Source organism: Serinus canaria, chromosome 4, assembly GCF_022539315.1.
Source record: "Serinus canaria isolate serCan28SL12 chromosome 4, serCan2020, whole genome shotgun sequence".
Taxonomy (NCBI): domain Eukaryota; kingdom Metazoa; phylum Chordata; class Aves; order Passeriformes; family Fringillidae; genus Serinus; species Serinus canaria.
This window is the reverse complement of record NC_066317.1, coordinates 11640862-11665468: the sequence shown is the minus strand read 5'-3', so window position 1 is coordinate 11665468 and position 24607 is coordinate 11640862. Positions and strand designations below refer to the sequence as shown.

At 37.6% G+C, this 24607-nt stretch overlaps 1 protein-coding gene across 10 annotated transcripts in view; it reads right to left on the bottom strand.

The window, feature by feature from the left end:
* The window catches only part of GAB1 (GRB2 associated binding protein 1), a 118328-nt gene that overhangs the window by 26967 nt on the left and 66754 nt on the right, over positions 1–24607 (bottom strand). For 9 of the 10 annotated variants that reach the window (XR_007777539.1, XR_007777538.1, XM_050974206.1 and 6 more), the window contains 4 exons: positions 21057–21270; positions 13586–14187; positions 11630–11715; positions 11120–11423 (listed from right to left, as the gene is read on the bottom strand). Coding sequence is in view for 8 of the 10 variants with exons in the window: in XM_050974206.1 (XP_050830163.1) it covers positions 11120–11423; positions 11630–11715; positions 13586–14187; positions 21057–21270 (1206 nt within the window). In the remaining 2 variants the exon portion in view is untranslated. The remainder of the gene's footprint in view (positions 1–11119; positions 11424–11629; positions 11716–13585; positions 14188–21056; positions 21271–24607) is intronic. The other variant, XM_050974205.1, reaches the window with a different exon arrangement.

Genomic DNA, 24607 nt, shown 5'->3' with positions numbered 1-24607 from the left:
GGGACTCACACTAAAGGCTTAAGCACCAAACCAGAAATAAAGAAAACACTGTATGCAAGTAATAAATATACTGGAGGCAAACTTAGAAGCTGTACAAAAAGGCTAAAAAGTGCATCAACAAATATTTCAACTAATCATTACTACTAACTGTTTTGACTAAAAAAAATAAAAGTACATATCTGAGGTCTATTTAGTATGAAAAGAGAACAGATACAAGTTGAAGTACCCTCAGAGAAATTAAATCCTCCTTAGTCACAAAATTTCTTTGGAAATAATGACTCTTGGGAGTCTCCCCTCCTGTGGTGCTCTTGGGAGGTCTTCTACCCAATGTGTATCTCCCACTTGAGATGCCCCAAGAATCTTTTTTACCAGTGTATTTGTTAATCTTGTTCCCCAGAGGTCTCCATCTGTCTGTACCAAACCCCACCACTCCAACCCTGCAGACACAGTAGGATTTTCTTCCCAAGTTTCCAGCCTGCATACGACCCCCCCACCAAGGCACAACCCAACCTCCACCAGAAATGACCCTGGCATGAAAATACCAATCATCTCCCTACAGACAGTAACGCAAATCCTCTCCCAAAACAAGGATATTCTTTAGCCAACTTGACCAAACTCTGCAAGTGTTCAAGGTGATGCCATCTATTTTAAATAAACATGATTAATAATGTGTAATAGCCCTAAGCTTTCATTAAAGTCTATCTGACAAAGCATAATATTAATATTAATATATAATAATATAATCTATTCTATAATATTTATAAATTTAATATTAAAAAAGGCAAGTGCCTTCAAGTGGCACACCAAGAAGCCATATGAATAAACCAAATGAAAAGTTTAAGTCTGGTTATGTTAGAAAGCTGCCCTACAGCACAAAATAGAAAAGGACTGGTACAGACTCAGGTGTGGTACTCCCAGCAATGGATGAGAATGCTTCATGAAGAACATACTTGGCAACAAACACCAGAAGTTTTCAAATCTCTACCCCAAGGGTTTTGCATATGAAGTGCTCTGTTAGTGTTATCACTGAAGTATTGGGAATAATCAAGTAACAACAAGACAGGTAAACACAAGTTTTGTACTGTATCTTAACTTCTATGCAGTGCTTCTGAGGGATCATGCAGGTAAGATAAAATTTATTTATTCATTAGTAGAGCTGCATAGCAACTTCCTTAAAAAGAAAAGGACATGAAATTTTTTTTACACAGACAGTTCTTTTCCAATTTCAAAATCAGATGCTCCCTTAAATGGCTCAATGCGCTGATGAAACGGGTGAACAGTTGGACAATGATGACCAAAGACACAGACTGTGAAGAAGAACATGAAGTATTCCTGACTAGAGCCAAGTCAAAAGCATGAGCCAACATGCTGATGTACTCAATTGTGAGCTGACCCAATATTCTTAAGTCCTTGCCTATAACTCTGATAAAAGCCTGCCTATTTAAAAAGACCAGGATCTTCAAACTGATGTAATAATTTTAAAAGTTCAAATCCAAACACTTTTTATTAAGGACAATTTGATGCTGATCATAATAATTTTGTATTTCACAGTTTTATAATCTAATTTAAAAGAAATCACGTTAATCTGCACTGATATAGAAGCACAGATTGTAAACACAGTGAGAAAACTAGCAGAGGTAAGAGAGTTAATTAAATTATTTAAGCAGCGTGCACTTAATAACCTCTGCTCTTATAACCAAACAGACTCAAGTGCCTGAAACCCATAATACAGAGATAAGCTCAAGGAACTCAAGGCTGTAACTCATTATTTCTCCTTCTGTTAATGATGCTACGTGGTCTAGCACAGCCAACCTTTCTGAACTGGGATTAGCCCCATTTGTAAAACGTGGCTATTTCGTAACTGCCTGCTTCTCACTTAATTTAGCACTAATACCAACCACTCAGATTTTCAGAAGAGCTATATAAATAAGTACAGGTCCCATTAATACTTCTACATCAGAAAAGAACATACAAAACTCACTGAGCTTTCATCTCTTGCTGCTGGAAGACTATTCTATCTCAATAAATTTTGTGGCAAACCAGCTTGCTGCTATCAACCAGCCAGGATAATGCAATTCTTCACATTTGATGTGTCACAGAGAATTAAAATATTTGTGCAGAGTGTTTTCTTTTTCCTCCCTACAAAACAAAAAACCCAAAGGCCTAAACTCTGTTGAGGGGCTTATACTGTGCAACAGGAAAGACCTGAGATCAGGGAAAGGAAAAGAGGAGGGGGGGATCAAAATCACAAATCTGAGGTTACCTGTTTGTGTAACTGCAAAATTCTTTCACCCTGTTTTTGCTCATTTAAGAAGATAAAGTGACATGAGCCAGGGCACTGAAAGGCCTTAATAGTATCCCTTACTGCATTCAAATGACAATTTTCCCCAGGAGCACATCTCTGTATCTCTGAAAAGCAACAAATTGATTAAAATATGGAGGGGAAAGCGCTTCCCACCTGTACAGCAGGCTGGTCTCCCACATCTGTTCTATAAACAAATACTCACTAAAGTGTCACAGGGCTGTTCTTCAAATCAATGTAGTGACAGTAGGTCTCTATGGAGAGCCTGGCTCCACACAGCATTCCAACACTAGCAATACTGAGGAACACATTTCCTGTGGTTCCCACAGGCCCAGATTTACCTCATCTCAGGAAAGATAATACTTTTAACTTACACACCTATTCTGGGAAAGATAAATCTGAGTAAAGGGAAAAAAAAAGTTTCATTTATGCAATTTAACTTTTTTTCAAACTGAAAAGGAAATAAATGCTGCAACACCACTGGATGCAAACCTACACAGGGGAAAAAAACCTCAAAACCAAATAAATTATGTCAAGTGAAACCAACTAAACAAGAAGTGAAAATTAGATATTTTTACTGTTCTATCAAGTCACCAGCTGTAAAATGCAAAATGCTACAGCCAGGAGAGAGAAGCACAGCTTCTGCATGTTCTATCAGGCTGTCCAAAGGCACAGCACTCTGAGCTGAAATATCACTAATGAAGTCTATTTTTCTAACAAATGGCTGCTTGTACCAAGTGCCAGGCAGAGCAGGCGATTATGGCTGTGGCACTGGAGCGCACTCAGATGCATGAATTCTGTTCCTGGTATTTGGGGCAAGTCAATGCTGCCTTTGTCTGTGAAGTTAGCAGGAGAAGAGTCCATTAGACATGTTTGAGTTCATTTCAAACAATGGTTTAAACTGAGAAATACTTTTTGGTTTTTGCATTGGCTCTTGTTGTTTTCCATAGAACACTTGGAATATAATATTGGGGCAGGGGGAAGTTGTCCCACTGCAGTAAATTCCTGCATCAGTGTAGGTGGGTCCTAATGTTTTCAGTTTTGACGACATAATGCTGAAAAGATAATTTTGTTCTCAGATTATTGCTTTGAAACACCAGAACTAAACACGATTTCTGTTAAGGACACTTCTTTCCTGACTGGATGCTTGCTCCATGGCTTGCTGGCAAGGGGATTTCATGCCAGGAAATTTCAAACATCCTCACAAAAGAGGCCAACTCTTCCATTTAAATACTAGCTTATTAGGGCTTAAAATTTTAAGGTAAATATACTAATGTAGCAGAAAATTTGAGAAATGCATTATCTGTTTCCTGGCTAACAGGACTAATCCTTATGAGACAAGGAGATCATATGTAGGAATGCCAGAGCAGTGCTGTGCTTGGGATAGGAGGGGGAGAGCAAAAGGAGAAATCAGCCACATAAGTGCACTACATCCACAAAAAAGTACTTTCAGAGAGAGATAACTAACAAGTTATCTCTCTCTGAAAGTACAAGGAACTGATGTTCCTTGTTTCCATCAACAAACTACTTACCTTGACCCCTTTCCTTTGAATTAGATGAAACTGAAATTTGAACTGAGGTCCAGGAATTCCCATATTCAGAATCACTATAGATTTTCCCTCAAAAAGCAAGACTGAAATTCACTGTCTTGCTCCCAAAGAGTTTATTATCTGGTTTTCAATTCTGCAGAGTAAACTCCTGCTTTTCTTCTCTTCCTTTTCCTCACCCAAGTGAACCCTGATTCCCAAGTACATGGTCTTCAACACAGAGCTCTACAAAAACCTGAATTCGCTTTTTCATCTCTGTTTTTGTAAGACTGTTACCTGCCAAAGTACTTGCAATTAGAAACATGTATTTAGTTAAACAACATTCCAATAGATTTCCATACTAGTATCCACCAACAAATAGGAATATCAATAATGTGCTTTGTGCTGGTTGGGGATAAGATATGGATGCTGATAACTCTGGTCTCTTTGAGACAATAAAAACAAACTGAAATCAACTTATTTTTCAATGTTATGAAATATTAAAAGCAGTCACATAAAGAGTTGCTCTTCAGTCTTCTCAGACATCTTTATCCCCTCAAAATAACTTTTTACAGTGAACTGGTAATTTGAATACTACAGAAATAAAGAATCAATTGGAAAAAATAAGTCCAACTGGATCTGACAGCAAATGTTCACCAGTATTTCTAAAATATTTGGCAAATGCTATAAAACTCCTCAAAGTATGGCAAATGCCATAAAATTACTCAGTGAATACCAAAGCTATTAATCATCAGGATACTATTTGACTACTCTAATTTGTGAGTAACTCGACATGTCTGTATTTTATAAGCCCCCAAAGCATGATGAACTAAGAACATTCAATAACAAAGACTGTTTTAAAACCTAAGTACAATGTTCTGGAGTGTTTATTGATGTTTAGCACAGTTTAATGCTGCACTAATATTTGCAAAGTCCAAAAGACTTCAAAAACAAAACACAGAAAAAAATAACAAAATTTAAATTATTCAGTGGAAAACTAAAGATTAAGATTAAGCCAATTAAAAAGTAATGGAATGGCATGAAAATATGTGCATTAAAAATTATGTTTTCTTGAAAAAAGTGATAAGTGCACAGCAAAGAAGAAAAAAATTTTATGAAGATAATTAAAAATAGGGCATTATTACCCATGGTCTCTTGTTCCTGCTCTACCTCATATCTTTGGAGTTTAAAATTACCAAAAAAAAAAAAAAAAAAAAAAACCTAGCCCTAATCCTTAAACTTAATCATCCCCAGCACTAGTAGCAGAGTAAGTACTGCAGTTTATCTTTAGAAAACTGGCATGTTTAATTTTTTTACAACCATTGAGTTCAACAAATCACAATCCCCTGCAGCTGTGATACAGCCATCCAAACGAAATCTTTATTGAAACTATTTGTTGTTTCAAAGTTTTAAAAGACAAATCACAGCTGCAAGTAAATGACTGGTACATCATAGCAAGGAGTTTTTTGAAGCCATTAAGTGAAAAACTAGACTTGTACAAGTAATTTACAGGTATGGAGGAAGTACAGGCATGGAGGAAGTCTATGGGAACTTGTGGAAGATCAAAGAAAAAAAATTCAATAAATTTGTACTCAACTTGTTTTATGAACTCTAAAGAAGCAGCAAAACATAATTTGCTTTTCCCCCAAAAGCTTAATTTTTTAAACTTCCTAAATGGAATGAACAAGGGGTGTATTCCCTCTCCAAAAGAGAATAGAAGATAAAATACATGGATTTCTCAAAAAGCAAAATGAACAATACTTCTGTTCAGAAAAGTCATCACAAAAGTTACAGTTTCTTTTTCAACAATCTTTAGTTCAGTTCTTGCAGCAGACAGAAATCTCCATTCTCATATTTTCAATGCCTACTTGTCCTAAACCCTCAGAACAAAACTGAACCTTTATTAAAGAACATGCAAGACAATGATGATAGTGTAGAATACTGAAATGTTGCCAGTTCCTAATTATTATTATTTTTAAAGAATTGTCAGTTCCCGTCGTCACAAATACTGTCAGTGTTTCTCTGAAGTTTTATTTAAGGATGGTGTGGTGCTCCTGCTGTATCAGGACATGCAATATGTTCACAGTGTCTAACTTAAATATTTACATGTTTGAGTGTCTAACAAGGAAACTGTTCATCAGGCTATTTATAGCTACCTTCATGATTAACGAGGGTTATTAATTTCCTTAACAATTACCTACTTAGCCTGGGATTTGTAGAGCACCATGCTACACTGCAACAATGGATCATTATTCCAGTCATCCAGAAGCATCACAGTGAATCCTATGGGGACCAGAATGTGGCAGGTGCTTCCTGCCATAGGAACGCTCTGTACACAATTACCTTTTCAAAGTAGGCCTCAGCACTTTTATAAAGAAAACTGGAATTCTTTGTGAAGTTAATCCAGTTGGAGATGCTTATGAGGAGTGGTGGCAAAGATACAGCCACATTTTTAGAAGCAATCCACATATTTGTGGTTTAACCACACAGATTATGTCTTTTAACATTTTAAATGAGAAAAAAAAAAAACTATGATAAAAGTGGCCAGATAATTTTTATAATTTTTAAAACATTCTTAAAAATGATTAAACAAACATTTTTAATCATGATTTCCAACTCCATGAGAATTTTCCTGCTCTCTCTTGGTTTCTTTTGTTTGTTTTCTTGTTTTCAAGCTGCAACTGGGAATTTTCTTGGCGTGAAAATAAATGTGTCATCACTCATTGTCTTTAAATCCAAGTTTACCACATGCTGGGCTGAAAATTACCAGGGCCAAGCAGCAATCTCTTTTAAAGGCAATCATGTGGACTTAAGTTGTAAAAAGCCTCTCAGATTAAATGCTGATATATTTTTGTTGAAATATAAGCCATCAAAAACCAAACAAAAAACCCACCAAAAACAAACACCACCCCCCCCCCAAAAAAAAACAACCCAAGCACCACACTAACTATTGATTACTTTTGCTATCAGCAAAATAATCTGTGCCACCCAATCCAAAACTAGGACTGAAAATATTGTTCAAAATAATCTTGAATGCAATTAAACCCTAACAATATTTGGACAAATAAAGTTTCTATTCAAGACAAAAGAAGCAAAGTCTAGTACCATGTCATAAGCTGGGAATTCTAAATTCTGTATTGTCTCTGTCAGCAATTTGCTGAGTGATCCTGAAGGCATTGTTCTATCTCAGCTCCCCATGACCTGGAATTATGACCTGAGCTAAATGGAGCTCTCTCAGAAAGTGCTTTTAAGTATTATTGATCAAAAACTTTACAAAAATGATATTTATATTCATTCATTCATACATTATAATCATATACTATATACAAATGAATAAGATTTAACTTTTGACTTTCATTTTATCATGGCCATTGTTAGTTCAGCCATATGCCCACTGTTCATATATTTCTTTTCAGAATCTTAAAAAGCCCACTTTGGTAGAAATGTGCTTTAACACAGAAAAAAAGAAGTTACCAGTTAAATGTACGCTGGGAATCAAGCTGAGATTTTGAGGAAGTAAACTCCACCATCTCCAATTCCATTGCTGACTTTGCACTTTGATTCAGAAATTGGAAAACTGAATTTTATCAGTCAAAATGACAAGCACATATTTCTTAAGAGATTTCAACCTTACAAATGGGACAATATTACATAGCTATAAAGACTTGCTCTGGACAGCTCCTAAACTATTAACTTAAAAAAAAAAAAAAAAAAAAAAGTCTGTTTTTGTAGTTGTTTGGTCCTAAAGTCTTGTTTTAAGACTAGATACCCCTCTGTTCAAGCCATGGAAACAAATCCCAGGGCAGGAGAGGGTCACTGTCATGCTCAGAGGTCCACAGAGACCCCCATCTCTCAAATGCTGCAACACTCAAATGCTTCCTCCTGACCCATAAAAAACAATTCACATATTTTTAATTTTATTTTTGACCACAAACTTTTCGCTTGAAAAGAGAACCTGGTTCTTCTTTGCTGCCTAATCTGTCTAGGGAGTCCTCCTTCACCTCACGGCGTTGGGCACCTTTAAATCTACTGCTCCTTCTTGGACAAACAGTATTTTGAAGAAGGTATGTCACCACCACAACAAATGTCACTTTTGCTCTGTGGCAGAACCAGTCACTGTCTTTGAATAATTCAGAGAGCAAGACCCATCTGCATGGGGGGATGCAATATTTTTTCTGCTTGAAGCCTTTTACCAGCAAACACACTTCCAATTTAGCATCAGGCCCACATGCAATTGTGGCAAGCTAAAGCAGCCAAAAAGCAGAAATACAAAAATAAATATAGCAAATGGTCCTCCATAACTAAAGAGAGAGCACTCTGAAAAAAAACAAACTTAAAAATTATTATGTTTTTATTTTTGTCATTCAATTACAGGTAAATGCAGAAAAGGACCTGCCAAACAGTCTCCATTTTGTCCTAAGCAATACATCACTTACCTTTTGGTACTCTTCTCTAAAGAACAAGTAAAGTGTTTTGATTCAAGTTATTGGGGCAGAAAAACCACACCATGTTTTGAAATTCAAGATTTCCAGAAAGTACTGGAAGTTCCCCATAATTACAGAAGCAGCTGTGAGCCAGAGAAATGAAACTACATAAATCTGTATTGTAATCTCAAGGCTATAGACACTTTTATTCATTGTTATTTTTTAACCCACTTTCTGAAACAAAGGTCTCCTAGAGATCAGTGGAAAAAGAAACAGAGATCAAAGAGTCTAAGGCTGCAAGCAGCAAGCCCTTATTATAAAGGGAAAGAGATGCTAAACACATATATATGACAACAAAAAGCAGTGTATCCTTCCTTTATGTGCTGGTTTCACTGCATTATCCCTTTGTCAAATGTATTTTTAGCACTGGATATAACAAACCTCCCTGGCCCACAGAAACATGACTGACCTAAAGCTAAAGCTCATGTGAAAGGTGTTGATGGTATTTCTAAAAGCTTCCAAAAAGCTTGGAGGCAGTGCAAACACTGCTTTTGCAGCAATCTGTAACCAATAAAAAAAAAGACAGAGCAGTTTCTTCTGACAGAACATGAAATGTGCCCTTTTAACACCTTACCCCCAAGACACTTCATCTCTCCAGTATTTTAGAGACCATCTTTTGGAGAAGCACCAGTGGTCTTCAACAGACATTCTTGAACCAATGGCATATTAAATCCCCTCAACATTTATAGGAGCAAAAGCCTGAAGATAAATATTTTATGTTCCATTTCCTCCCCTTCTGTGTCTGCCAAAGATTTATTGAACGCACAGACCTACTTGACACTTCCTTTGCACTAATTTGTAGCAGAAGAGCATTGCAGTACATTTAAATAAACAGAAACAACCTGATAATAGAAGCTGCTACAAGAACTTGAAAGCTGAAAAAGCAACACAGAAAAATATAAAGCACACCATTGTTTTAGTTAGGTAAAGGTCCACTAAACAAGGGCTTTACATAATTTAATTCAAAGGAACCCAAAGGTATATCTCAAAGGAGTTATTTGTGTAGAGTTCTCAATTACTGAAATGGGAATATATCACCATTCCAATGTGTCATCAGATCTGTTCTTCACAACAATGGAAAACTTGCAGTGGTGCATTTGATAAAATTTGAGTGAGGCAGTCTCTGTGTGTGTGCTACTAAGATAAAACCCTCAGTTGTAAATCAGAATCATTACCATGCTTGGCAGCTCAAGATATTCACAAAACTTTTTTCAGCCCCTAAACACTATACCACATGTACTTTTAAGGATAGTTTTACTTTAAAATCACTTTAGTTTCTAAAGTACATTAAACAATCCTATTATTTTATTTGATAACATTTTACAAAAGTCTACAGGCAAAAATTTCATCCAGTAACTCTACATTCATTAAGAGGTATGTTAACACATCTTAAAGTCCTTCCCCTGGTATTAGCTACATCTTTCTAGCTATAAGGTATTTGAGGATGGGAGCAAAGCAGGAGCCTGACATGCCACTCTCTAAATGTGAAACACTAATTCTGTTCCAAAAAGAGAAATCTAAGAACAATGATGCTGCCTCAGCAAACATCTGTGTGGCAGCTTTGTGCTGCCAACAGCAAAAGTGAGATGCTTTTCAACACATACATTTATTACTTTTGAAGGTCAAACTGGCCAGTCTGGAAAAATATTTTAAATTAGTTCAGTTTATTCTGAACTATTTTATGTTTTCCAGTATCAACTTTCATCAATCTCTTCCTGTCCAGTATTTCTTAAGAAACAAACAAAACTGCTGTCTGATAACACAGAAACAATTAGACACAAGCAGAGGGCCAAAAGTCTTAAAAAAGGCCATGCCCCAATTTTTGAAGATGGACAGGTGGAATGAGACATAGTGCTTTCGATAGCACACAGCTCATCTATCAGAGTGACACTCTCTACTTCCCTTAATTACAGACAGTTTTCACTTACTGGTAAAAATACTAATTTAAAGGTTTAATAAGTGAATATTTTTGATCATCTGAATATTAGCCATTACACTTTCCCACAATGAAGTCAGCCATTGTCAATGTAAATACTAATATTTTCAAGTACATAAGATTAAAAATAGGACTTACTCAAATGCAAAATAGGACAGACATTTGACCTGATGTTCTTTAGTTCTCTCTTCTACAAGTCAGTTATCTTGTCTCAAAAACTTAGTAGGGAAACAAGTTCTTTAAGCATTTGCCTGTATTTTTAGTAAGATGGTTGACAAAACATTTTAGATAAACTGGAAAATCCAGGCTATTTATTAATGATTCTCTATACAAGTATCTCTTATAGACACATTGCAACCCGATCATCTTGGTTTCTTAAGAACTCTGGTCACCCAAATAATCCTTATTTCAAGGAAAAACAAACATGTTATGTGCCAGATTTTAGAGATTTTTTTTAGGATAGATTCAAAGGGGCCCTCTAAAATGATTATGTGTGTTGATCCTGTACCTAGCATTGCTATGGCTATAAATTTGTGTTCTATCCAATGCATTGAGCTCTAACTCTGCATCACAAGTGTCTTCTATATACAAGGACACACTTCTGAATCTTAGGAATTCAGTGTAATTTTTTCATTAGTAGGTATGGCAATAAAATCTAAACTGATGCTTTTATTTGGCATTGCTATTGCAGTGTTTTATTAATGTTAAAAATAATGCCAGGGCTCCTCTGTGATTTGGTTATCTCATAGGACAAAAATTATTTCTAAAATAATTTCTTAAAACATAATAATTTTCCTCTAAGCAAAAGTTGAGAGAGCTATATTATTTTCTTAGGCGATAAAAATTAGGCTTTCTTGGAGGTTTTCCTCACCTTTTCTGTCTGGTTTGAGGTTCCGATCTACTGGCGGTGGTTCACATTCTGCAGCAGGTACCGACCGTCTGGGAGGGGTCTTTGGGCTGGACCTGAAACCCATGTGAGCAGGAGGAGGGACTTGCTTTCCAAACAATGGAAAATCAAATGTGCCAGGTATCATTGGTACATAGTTTGTTTCCTGGATGGGTTCAGTGAAGCTGCTGGAATGCTGTCGTGGAGGAGAGTTGGGATTCATTGGGACATAATTTTCATCTAGTTCTTCACTTGAAACACTTCCCACTGTCAACATGCTTCTGTTTTTCTAGAATTAACATATATTTCCTTTAACAAAATAAGTTATGCAATCAGCTGTGAATCATATGAGTCTTTTAACCTAATCTACTCAGATAAATATATTCTATTGAAAGGGAAAAATGACAAACACTGCACAGCTTGGTTTCTTACACAGGAACAAAGAGTATTCAAGCACTGTCACTGTTGCCTCTCATCAGATCAAGTCATACTTACAAAGTGGTTATGGAAGCCCTCCAATGAATTAGATCTGTCATTCAGAAACGTTCGTGGAATATCATAACAGTCTTGAGAACTAATTTCTAAGGAAACAAGAAGAGAAAGTGGCTATTTATCACCCCTGTTCCAGTCACTTGGCACAGGCATCCAGAGTCTATTGTTATTTACTGTCTGCTTCTGAGAGTACACAAACACACGTCTTTAAGGTGTGGCACCTAGATATATCTATATTTGAAAGGACTGTGTTCACAAACAACCTCAGCACTTATCAATTACAACTTGAAGCACTCACAGTGGCATTTTATCATGGCAAGAAAAGAGAAATGAATTTTTGCTTTTAAAGAAGCAGCAGAGTCTATCTTTTAATTGAGCATGTGTAAGAACTTAGTGCAATGAGTGAGAATCTGGGCCCTCGTGAAAAACCTAGTCTAAAATAAACAAACAACAGATGTAGTTTAACATCTGGAAAAAAGTTTTCTGACTGACACTTTGCTTGGAAAGTGCTGATTCAACAGGATCCCATCTGTTGCAGGAACAGGTGAATCCCTTCTCTCAGCTCCCCAGTGTGGTCTCCAGGGGCTTTCAGCTGGACTGGACTGCTACAAAACCAAAGATTTCCCCCTTTTTGGAGTCCTGGCTCTTGGCAGTCTCCACTAAGCAGGTCCTCAGCTCTGTGGCTGGTTCTTTGCTGGACAGGGGTCTTTGTGAGAGGCTCCCAGGAGCTGCTCATGCATGCATGCAGCAGGCTGCTTTACCCTGTGGCAGGGATGCCCCTCCTCCTGATGCCAGCACAGAAACTGGGTAAACTCTGGAATTTATCCCCACCTTGCCCTGAAAAAAAAAACTTTGAAGTTTTTTTAAGATTTTCAACACAGAGGAAAGGTAAACAATTCTGCGCTTAAGTACCAAATTTAAACAATGTTTTCAGAATGACTAATTTTCTTGAGGCAGAAAATCTCAGATTCTGTATAGGAATACTCACCTATAAACTTAGCAAAATGAGCGTGGTGGTTTTACTTGGGGGAAAATACTACATAAGGGAAAATAAAGCAAAAAAGGGTCTTTCATAGTGTTTGTTTGTAATTTTAAAACACTAACAACCACCAATATTTTATGCTCATTCTACAAAATTAATGACAAATAGGACAATAGTATCTGAGTATCTGTATGATCCCATCTATTCTGCATACTGCCTCCTCTAAAATCCTTGTATTCATCCCTCATTTCAAATAATTCTCCTTTGAAATAATCTGTAACATAAATATCGACTTACACAAATAAAAAATTTCACTTTAAAAACAACACTGTAATACCCATATGCTTCAAAAATCTGAAAGAAAGTGAAACCCTCAGCCCAAAAGTGGTTAACAAGACAATACACATGACAGCACATCTGGAGTAGCAACCTTTAGGTGGCCATAAGGAACAACTTTAATTTTACTAAAAGACTGCAGTAAGCATATCTATCACATGGACAGAAAGAAAGGCTGGTGGCAATGATCATCAAATCAGGGTTGATCTCAAAGCTCTGGGTATACACTATATCGCTCTGATCTTCATGAAACAATTTCAGCTTCTGCAGATTGTACCACACTTCACTAAGCTCACTTTGGTCATTCTGAAAGACTGAAAATGGTAGTATTGAATTCAGTTATATGAGCTTATTTCCAAATAAATAAGTCTAGATCTTCAAATATTCAAGGCTGAATGCCACAGTGCAATATACATCCTTTATGGATGTTCTGTGCTTTGCTGTTTTGATGGTTTCCTTTAAAAATTTCTGTTCCTCTTCCTAATATATTTTAAACATAGTGAATACAGACCAATTTGTGAGGGGCTAAACACTTGTTCCTACAGGCTAGAAACGCCCCTCACATTATTCAGCCCATTTGTATCATTCAGATCACATAGCTCAAGACAAAAATTCTGCAGGATAATACATGGAACACTGACCTTTCCGGAAGACATTCAGGTCTCCCGTTGAAATGGTGTTACTGCGTGAAGGCAGCACTCCTCCAGCAGGGATGCAGTAATTGCTGTCAGTGTCTGAAGCAGTGCGGCTGATGCTACAGGTTTCCACAGGAGATCGATCTGCTGCCTGGTGAGGTTTGGGTGGCCGAGGTGGAGGGATGTCTGGAATAGTCTCCAGTTTTGAAGTCTGAGACAATGTTCCCTCTGGAAAAGTTCGTGGGATCTGATAAGTACCTCCAGGTGTAGGGGGAATGTCATAGCTAATGGAGATGTGCCTCATCTGTGCGTCTAATGACATTGCTGATGGGGTATTGAAAACATGTTGCTCTCCTTCAGCATCAGTTCCAGATGGAGACGCTGCCTTGGGCAAAACATCCTGGGAGTAACTCCTAGGCAGGTTGTAGAGGCTGGAGTCTGCCAGTGTCAGCGCGGAGCGGGAAGGCGGGGAATCGTAGATGCACTGCTGTGGGAAGAAGCCGTTCACAGCATGCTTGCTCCCTGATGCAACAGGGTTTTTGTGGGAGGGCAGGTTATCATTGCAGTCTGTTTCTGAAGAGCTGGATTTTGAAGAGTCAGCCTGAGATCTACATGTGAGATTGTGAGATTAGAATGTTGATGAACACACATCAACAAACATTGCAAATCATAAACACAACGTTTATCATGTAACTAACTGAAAAGTCTAACAGTGTCTTCCAATTTTTTTATTTTCATTTTTTAAAATGAGATGCAGGAACTCAATTATTAAACAAACAGGAGTACCTAGGCATCCTAAGTGACTACATTCATACAAATTCATTCATGTGAAATATATAGCATTACTGTGGAGCTTTACCAACAGCTTCACAACAGGTTGATGTTTCATAAAGCAAGTAATTTTCAGTATGCCAGTTTGAAGCCAAGTTTGGGGCTGGAGTTTTTTATTCATTTTTTTCAAAATATGCTGCAAACTGGCAACACTTTATTGGCACTGTTAAAGGTAAAAATAAGATGCTCAATTATTGGACTTAAGAGTACTTGCTCATTATAATCATTATGAAAAAAATATTAAGAGAAAAAATATAATTGCTTGCAACCCCCCTAAACATGTGCCTGAAGTTATACTGACCATATAAAACACATTTGAAATATACAAGGAAAAAAGAAATAAGAGATAAAATCATAAACAGGAGGAAAATAGCATGTTCTTTGAGGGGACAAAAAGTCCATAGGTTGCATGTACAACAGAGAACTTTTTCTTGCATGCAAATGAAGGTGGTGGTGTTAGATTAGGAAATTCTTTTATGAGAACGGCACTCATTAGTACTGGTACTAACCACTACCAGTAAACTTACATGGAAAGTAACCACATTACAATAATTTGATTTCCTTTCTAAACCTCTCCATTTACTGTGCTCCAGGCAGAGAAATTCTGTTATCAGTCTGGCTTCCTTGCTTAAATGAAAGTCAAAACAGTGGCAAAATATTAACACTGGAGATGTTAGTGGTGTAGTTAAGGAAGGCCATACACTTTTTGATCAAACATACCACATTTCTTATTTTCATTACCTCAACAGCATATCATTGTGTTAATTTATACATGAATATTTAAATATTTCAGCATGCAAGTGTATCAATGAATACCTGCAATACAACTCTTAAAGCTCTATTAAGCAATTGGGCCACACAGTTGCAAAAGTTTTGAGGAATAAAATACATAGAATACACCCACTACCATAAGAAGCATTTTTCCCCTTATTTAACAGGCTCTGCCCCTCAAAGTGATCACAAGCAATATTTATTATTCTCATTTAATTTGTCAGTTTGTACAAAAATTTCTTAAGGGTCAGCTGGATTTATCTCCCAGGGTTCTGGGAACCTGAGGACAAAGGAATCCAGTTAAGCCATTAATTTAGGTTCCTTCTCCAGTCATCAGACAAATGGAGACTGTGTGACATACAATCTGTTCTTTTTAGAGATCCATCTAAACCAAACTATTAACCCCCGAAGTGCCTCTCTGCCAGCTATCATGGGAACCAACATGATCTGCTTGGAATGGACACCTGCACTCAAGAGATATGTCATTCACCTCACCAACTGGTTTTTGCTCTGTTTAACAGCAAAGATAGAATCTTCCATCAGGACAAGAGGCTTATGACAGCTCTCATTTCAATTTCATCACCTTTTCCTATCAGCTTATTGTTTACTATACTTTTTCTAATATCCATTTAAAAAGTATAGTAATTTTGCTCTGATTACTGTCTTAAACATAGATTTCAGTTCTGTCACTGGTCAAAACAGGTTTCTAGGTAACTCTGAACTTAAATCTGCATTTAGTTAAGTCGAACTCCCCCCAAAGAAGATAGTTTTCTCCTTATTTATTCTTCACATAACCAAGGGAGTAAAACTTCCTACATTCATCATGATGCTGACCATGAATATATATTTCTCTTGTTTCTTAACAGTTGCCTCAGAGCTCTTTGCCTCAGAGCTTCAAAAATTCATGTATGAACCATTAAAAGTTTAAAATACTTGCAAAATATAGAGCACATAGGACTGAAGGAAGCACATGAGGCTACAGAGTGAATAATAGATTGTGAACACTGAGCTCAGGCCCTGCTGCAGCCCTTCCTCTTTATAAAAAGGATTGATTCAGGAGTTATTCACTTTCTAGATGTACTCTCCTGGTTCTATGATATCCATTTAGACCAAAATCCCAGAAAGAGTCAAGCATTTTTCAAATATGGCAAGGATTGGGATCTTTGAATTTTATACTATAAAAATAAAGTGGGCAGTCTACAGAAGTTGGACACTGAAAATCAATTGCAGAACCAAAGGTGTTAGTTTCAGTTCACTAGGAAAAAAAAATCTAAAACTACAGGAATAAAACATAAACACTACATTTATCTTACAAAAACATGCAGGAATATATAACCAAAACTCAAAATAAACAACAGCATATTTACAATGCCAAAGCCTAAGGATTACCCATGAAATGCAAGAAACAAATGCTATCCTTCTAAATATAGGACTTTTTCTGGGTCTAAGTGAATGATGCTTATTCTTTCTTGACCACAAGCACTTGTGCAAACAGAAGGCTTTCAAAAACCATGATACATGAGACAGCCAGGTCTGTCATTTGCTTAGCTGATGGCAACAGCTTACATTTCTGATTTAATTCACAATTTTGAAAGCAATCTTTTGGAATCAACATCTTAGTCTACTGAAATAGTTCTCAAAATATGAATGGGTTGTAAGCAACCTGATTTTGCACAACTGAAAGTTTGAAGAAAGAAACTGAAAAAAAGAAAGCAGTTTATGCCAAAATGAAGCCAAAGAATTCAGCCTCAGAATTTTAACTATTTTAAAAGTCAGCATTAACCACTGATCATGATAAGAACACTATATATAATTCTGAAAATGTACAGTGCCTAGTAGACAGGAGCAGGTTGTACTCCTGGGGTTTTTTTTTGGGTTTTTTTTAATGATTCTGTACTTCAGGAATTTTATTTTTTCCCTTTAGTACAGGTCAATAAAAAAATGAGTTAGCTTAAATATTCCATTAACAAATGGTTATTATGATACATACTAAAGGGTTTTTACACCTCCATTTAAAATAATGGCAAGGCTGGATGTAACACAATGACAACTCCTCAGTTTATTAGCAGAGGATGACTATGACATGAATTCAGTGTTATCACATGTGTGCAACACATATGTGCAAATTATGGTGAGTGGCATAACTACCCCTTACTCAGTGCTAGGACTGGCCATTTCCTTCCATAAAGCAGGAAAAGAAAACTGTCCAGCCAGTTGAGCTACAAGGACTGGGCATTAGGATGCACTGAGAGGAGGTGGGGCAGTGAGGCAAGGGGAGCCCAGTAAAAAGCCAGCCTCCGTGTACTAAAAAACAACTTGTTGACAGAGACACAGAAAAAAGGTATATCAAGTGCTTTAGTCTGAGGGGTAATAGTCTCATTATTCCAAATAAAGTATTTGGGCTGGCTTGACCACTCATCCTTTTCAGCTGAGTCTTTTCCCATCACAGGAATCAATATGACTTATTAAACAGAATATTATAAACAAAGTGGCAGCAAAACTGCTCTTGTGTGCCAGCAATGCGGGACAGCAATAGCAAGCATAGACAGAAAAGGATACACATAAAAATAAATAATGTCCAGACATCTTAACAGAAAATGGAAGCAAAAGTTATATAGTTTTTCTGTTAAAACTCATGGAACACCATGCAAGACGAGTCTCAAACAAACAATATTTTCAGGCAAGTTAATGGCTCTGTGAATAATTTCTCACACGTGTTCCAAGAATGGCTACTGTTCACTCACTGAAGTGGAATCTTTTTACTTTCAAAGTCTTCTAATAGCAGGTATTCCTGCCCTTCTTCTGAGAGAAAAGGTGGCCCTTGGCTGGTTCATACACAATAGGAAAGATGAGGAAGACAGCATTTAGTGTTTCAATACACCTACTGAATAAGCCAGAACAATAAGGGAATGTTTGGCTGCATTTTCGTATCTAGGATCCAAATACAACCTTAAATATCCCTAAATGCTACAGTGAAACAATGCTCTTTAAGTCAGCAGTGATCAGAGCATGAAACTATTTTAGACAAAGTACCGCATGTGATAGTTACAGCTGCAATTGCTGCATACAAGACATTCTCACAACAGCATGTGGTGCACTCCATGACACTTTAATGGAACATTTAGTAATTATTTTCTAGGTCTGAAACACTACAATTCTCAAAAATCCCAAAGAGATGACTCAGATACATATATGTTTCACAGTGACTCATCTCACCCAGAAAAGAACCTCAAAGCCTTGAAATAAAATTCAGTGGTTGTCAGGTTACCTGCAAAGTAACATGCAGAATCAGAACAGAAAATGTTCCCTTTGCATATTGGTAATTTTTAAGTCTAAAGGGAAAACATTTAAGTAACAGTACCTGCCTATTTAATTACAACTATTAAGCCTTGCGATTTACACTAAGTATGCAAGAAATAGCCAGATAAATTGTTCCAGGCCTGGAAAATAGGAAAATGATGCAGCCATTTAATTTTTTTTCTTTGCCTGTAAGGATATGGATTGGGGTAGAGTGCACTCTTACTAATCATCTTACCAATGTGCTACGGAGATACACAAAGCTCTCAATCCATAGGAAAATGTCTATATGCTCTATACTCTGTCCCAAATCCAGCAGCTTACCTACGTTACCAGACACAAAACATAGGCAGTCATTTCAGGTGGAACTGAAAGCCCAGCATAACTGTTATTCTGAATTTTCATCATCAGAGCCTTTTTAATGAAAGAACACAGCTTTTAGTTATAGAAAAGAAACTAAGCTCATATAATCTCCAAGTGATCATAATGCCAATGTCTTCAGATATTCCTATAAAACCATCATTTATTTAAACAATCTCTACACTCCCAAAGATTTTGTCCCCTTCTTTCAGTTCACTAGGTATTTTATCACCACTGGACCTTTTGCCTTCCCCAGTACCTTCTCTCCTGTGTCACCAGAGACTTCCTTGAGAAATTTTGAAGGCTATTCAGGGACTCTATACCACATTTTGTGGCCCCTTCTATGGTTTCCTCAGCCTCTACTTAACCCACACATCACATAACTGTGGAAGTCAGGTCAGAAAGTCAATTACACATCCCAACCTTCATAATTCCTAAAAACAACTTCATGTTGTGGTGGTAAAACTCTGCTGTGAGCCTGTCCCTTGCAGAAGCAAATGGGCACTCAGACACATTTCTGATAAGCCAAGATTGCTGAAATCCAAGTCAATTCCTCTGCCAAGCTGTTCAGGAATTGACAGCAAACTAAGCTTTCGGCAGGAACACTGGCATTCCTCTTCAGCACTATCAGCCTCTAAACATCACTAAACACTGAAATCTTCAACATTGGGTTTCCCCTTCCCCTGCAGGAGTTTCTGGGACATTCCATGTTGCCTGTAACCTGCATGTTCCATACTCTAGGGGAACTGTAAGCTCATTCCCTTGTTTTGTAAGGAAGACTCTAAAGGGTGGATAATCATCAGTAAATGGAGCAGGAAACTCAGGCACAACAGAGCAAGATAAAAATGCCAAGGGAGCATAGAGCACATGGCACAGGTAAAACTGGCAGAGCATCAAGGTGTTGATGCAGAAGGCACTGCCACTAAAAGGTATGGCCCTAAGGAAGCATGTGAAATAGTCATGAAAACACTCTCAAGCTTTCCTCAACCTTCCATGTTGTTTGTCTGTAATTACAAAAATAATATGGTGCTTTGTTATTTTTTCTGTAAATATCTCAGCAGATTTTATTTGAAATTACTGCAGAAAAGAAGCTTCCCAGAGGGATTTATAAGGTTCTCCTACAGAATGTTTAAGGTCAGAAGGAACCTCTGGACTTTATCTTCTCAGCTTTTCCAAGGGCTCTAAGCAAGCCCTTCAAAATCAGGAAAAGCTCTTCAGGAGTATGTCCAGTCAAGTTCATTTTTGCTTCTTTTAAATAGTTTTTTTAAAAGAGGGCAGAGACTCCAGTAGGTCCCTGGGCAGCCTCCTCTAGGAAAGGCCACCATGATCCATTCTGGCAAACCACAGTGATATTTCCCAGGTAGCTACTATGAATATCATATCCTCCTATGCAGGAGGTGCTGTGGATTTATTTAAGTTAGAAGTAGCAGCTGGAGAAATAAATAGAAATTTAATTCTATAGAAGTTCTAAATTTTTTCTTCCAATTTCCTATTGCACAATTCTCTAGAGAACTGATTGTGTACTCTTTTTTTCAGTAAAAAATAAAGCTTATTTGAGTTTCCTTTTAAGTATCTGTTATTAGGAAAAAGCTGAAATTCAGGATATGGAAACTGAGCGGTTTCAACCGCTGCATTCTTAGTTATCGTAAAATAATTGGGTTTTCTTCTTGTTTTGAGAGTCTGCACCATGCTAGTAATAGTAAACAAATGCCACTTGAAGATCACTGTACTTAGTCATGTGGTAACCTGGCAGGTGATTATAAAATCAGCATGTTTTCTAAACCCCTTCCATGAAAGATTTAACTGGCAAAAATGGAGAACCAAATGCCAGGAAGGAGAAAGGCTAAATTCCTCCAGCTTTTTCTAGTACTAAACTGGACTAAGCACACCAGATTGTGGCTAAAGAAAGCATACTTTGCGCCTTGCATCAATCCAAGCTCCAATGGAATGCTTGGATTGTGGCGTCACTGTGATACCTCGTGTTGGCAATTGCTGTCAATGCTTTTGGAGAATGCAATATAACACTGATTAAACAACTTACTATTGCAGCAAAAGGTTTAATGCATGGAACAAAAAAATTGAAAAGTTACAGGCAGCTTCTCTGTGTAGATATGTGCATCCAAATGCTCAGTGTCTCAGTAGTAAAAAAATGCATTCAGCACAAACATTCTTGGCCTGTAATTTAAATAAGTGTTATTAAGAAACAAAAGTAACTTACCTCATAGGTTCAGGTTTTTTACTTTGACAGTTTATTAGCAGTAAGTAGTCTTGAGGATCTTCTTGACCAGAGGAAGACTCCAGAGGGGGGACATTAATAAGCCGATAAGGAGAAGGAAGGGAAGATTCTGCTTGCATGGAAGGCGGTGAAGTGTTGATGGGCAAGGGTAACTCAGTAGATGGTTGTAAAGAACTAACTGGTGGCTTCACAGCATCTGCAAACACAGAAGCAAAGACTTCTTTATATAGTGAAGAAATAGTTCTTCAATAATAAGAAAAAATTATTAACAGAGGATGGAAAGAATCTCAGGTTTTAGTTCAAATTTGTTAATTTGGACATGAGAATATCTGGGTGTTAACGTTTGTTTCAGGGTATTTACACTTATATATCAATCTTTATAGTTTCAAACTGCAATCAATTTTTTAAGTAAGCCTTGGAAACAGAGGTTCTGCCTTATTTAAAGACTTATTTAACCTGCTTTCTGGCCACAGAAAGAACAAATATGTTGACAGCTGCAGTAATACAGCTAAAAACACAAGTCTGTTGTTTTAATCAAGAGCAGGCAAAACCCCATAGGTTATTACTTGAACATGGCAACCTGAGTCAGCACTTGCAAGTATTCCTTCCTTTTTGACCAAGGTCACTTCAATGTTTGAGATTAGTTACCAGGCAAGACCTGGCCACTCTCAATATCTGAAAATCGACAGGAAAACTGCTGTTTTGGCAATGGAAGTTTCTTTACAACTAGAAAAATAATGCAAAGGTACAACAGGTAACATGTTCCACTAAGCCTCCTGATTACACACCCTAATTTTTTATTTCTTACAATAAATGAAGGGGTTGCTTTTGGTTTCCTTTCCTATTTTTGTTTCAGCTTAGTTTGGATTTCTTTTGGGGTGGGGGGAGAGGAGGTGTTGCACAGTAGTTTTCTTTTTTTTTAAATAGCCTTATCTTTAAATTCTTATCAATTTCCTATCCATGTAACTTCTTTTTGCCTTCCAAATACATATATCCAGACTCTTCAATTATCTGGGAGACTAGAAAATATCAACATCATCAAACATTAAACAATCATTTGGCTTTTTCATTGTTTTAATGACATTGACTAAGAACAACACAATTAAGCAAACTATTTCCCAATTATCAAGGCTTACTTGCAACTCATTGTACATTCCAATTTGCACATCCCAAGAATGGATGCTGATTAAACGTTTAAATTGTTTAAATGGACATTTTATTATCCAATGCTCCTGCTCCTGTCAGCCTTACAGGCCAGCTATGCACTACAAAGTAGCTTCCCTCAGCTTCTGCTTCTCAGCACTATCCTGGGAAAAAAGAGATGAGCAGCCCGGAATATAGCCCTCCTGCTTCCAGTTCTGTGTACACCAAGTACAAGTGATTTACTTGACTTGACATTATGGAAATAGAAATAGCAGCTCTTGCTTTGAACTCCCATGGTATCTAAAAAGGCACAGAAATTAAATCCCACCACACCCATGTGGTTGGAAGAAGTCTAGGTGTATGAAAATTCTTCAAGTCAACCTACCTGAAAAGGTAGGATAGCCTAAAAAAAGTTATTATGAAGGGTTGTGGCTGACCTATTCATCAAACTAGTTGGCAGAAGAAAGAAAAGAAACAGACTGTATTGAAGGATCACACACATAAAAATAAATTGATGCACTCAGATCAGATAAATAATAGTGTAGAGATGTTTATAAATAATAAAATCTTTATACATTACATTACTTGAAACACATATTCCTAAACCATGTCCCATGGTTTAGAAAAATGGGGCAAAAAAAGGTAAAATTCATAACATTAATTGTTACCTAAAAACTGTTACTTAAAATAGCCAATGTTTACATAAATACCCTTGTCTGTATAATTCCTATGCACTTCCTATTTATTTGTATTCTAGAGTCACTTCCTTTTTCCTTTGATATACAATAGTACTTGGATGCAAAAGCTACTAAAAAAGTCGATTATTTTCTACATGCCTAAATATAAAACATTAACAATTTTCTATCATTTAGGAAATTCAAGAGCTTGAAGGAGCCTCTTTGAGGCACCTACTAATGTTTCTTAATTCCCCTAATGAGGGGGTTCAACAGCAAGAACAGAGAAGTGCCTCAATGGACCTACCAGAAATGTACTTTTTGTACTTTCTGGAAAAGTGGCAGTGGGAGAAAGGACAAGCAGCTCTCTGCCCTGTTCCCTGTAGAACTGAAGAACAGAAGTAAATGTACACACCAGTAGGAGTGAGGAAGAAAAGTTTCCTGCCAAATATGTAATTTTTTTACCACACTTAGAGATGAGATCCTTAAGAGCTTCCCTCAGTGCCTCAGTGCCCACCCCATTCCTGGGCCTGGCGACGCACAACCTTCATGCCATTGGAACTGCTTGGTGCCAAGTTCACAGAAGAAAAAAAAGAAATCAAGCAGGGTATCCTTGGGGCTTCCAGGGAAGATGGGTGTGTCAGTTAGCCCTCATGCAGTCCAGGAGAGCTCAACATGCACACAGGAAGATGCCTACGTGATCTGACGCAATTAAACAGGACCATGCACTAGCATTCCCAGGAAGAGTAGCAAAACTTGAGGGTGACTTTCCAGGGAAAAATAAAATCACAAATTTTTAAAGAGGGCTAATGTATGCACAAAGTCTGATGTACTGCTGTCATCGTTTGAGCCTGGCGCAATGCCAGTGCCCCCACGAGATCACCTCCTTCCCTGGCACCCACTGTGAGATGTGATCAGAGACAGAGCAGAGCAGGCTCCAACTTGAGGTTTAAGGGAAAAAAACTTTATTAACCTAAAACTACAAAGGAAAACACTAAGGAAAAAACACACAAAACACATAGAACCCAAGATGAAAACCTTCCAAATTTTTTCCTCCTCCCCCCACCTAGATTTCCAATTCCATTACCACCAAATCCACCCTTTAGATAATCAGTTCTCAATTCCTCGAGAAGAGAGAAGTCCCTCTTGCACCACAGACTTCCCCAGGAAACAGTCGAAACTTCTCGTGTTTCCGTGTCACGTGTGGCACCGCCCGGAGAACATTTTGCCATCGTGACCTCTTCCTTCCATGTCCAGTGCTCTCACCACTGCACATGGATCAGAGGTGCTTCTAGGGTTTTCCCTTTAAGGATACTTTGTCCAGTTCCAAAAAGAGCACAGTCCCTCTCCTTTTGGGACACCTGTCCCCTCCAAATTTCACCCCCTGGGGCCGAGGGGCCTCTTGAACAGAGATCATCTTCCTCTTCCTCGAAGCGGAGGGCACCACCACCACCCTCCTCACCCGTCGTCTCTGTTCACACTCCTCCACATCACTGCACTCTCCTGGCTCTGAGCCATCGCCTCCCCCTAGAATGCAGTCTCTGTGTCACAGGAACACAAGGGGGTCCTGCTGTGGCTACACAAGAAAAGTCCAGCCCAAAGCCACTCCATCATCTCCTCCCACCTAGAATTTTCTCAACATCTTCTCAATCTCATCAACTTCAGGAAGACTCAGCTTTTGCAAGGTTTCCATCCTCCCCAGAAGGGTTAAAAGTC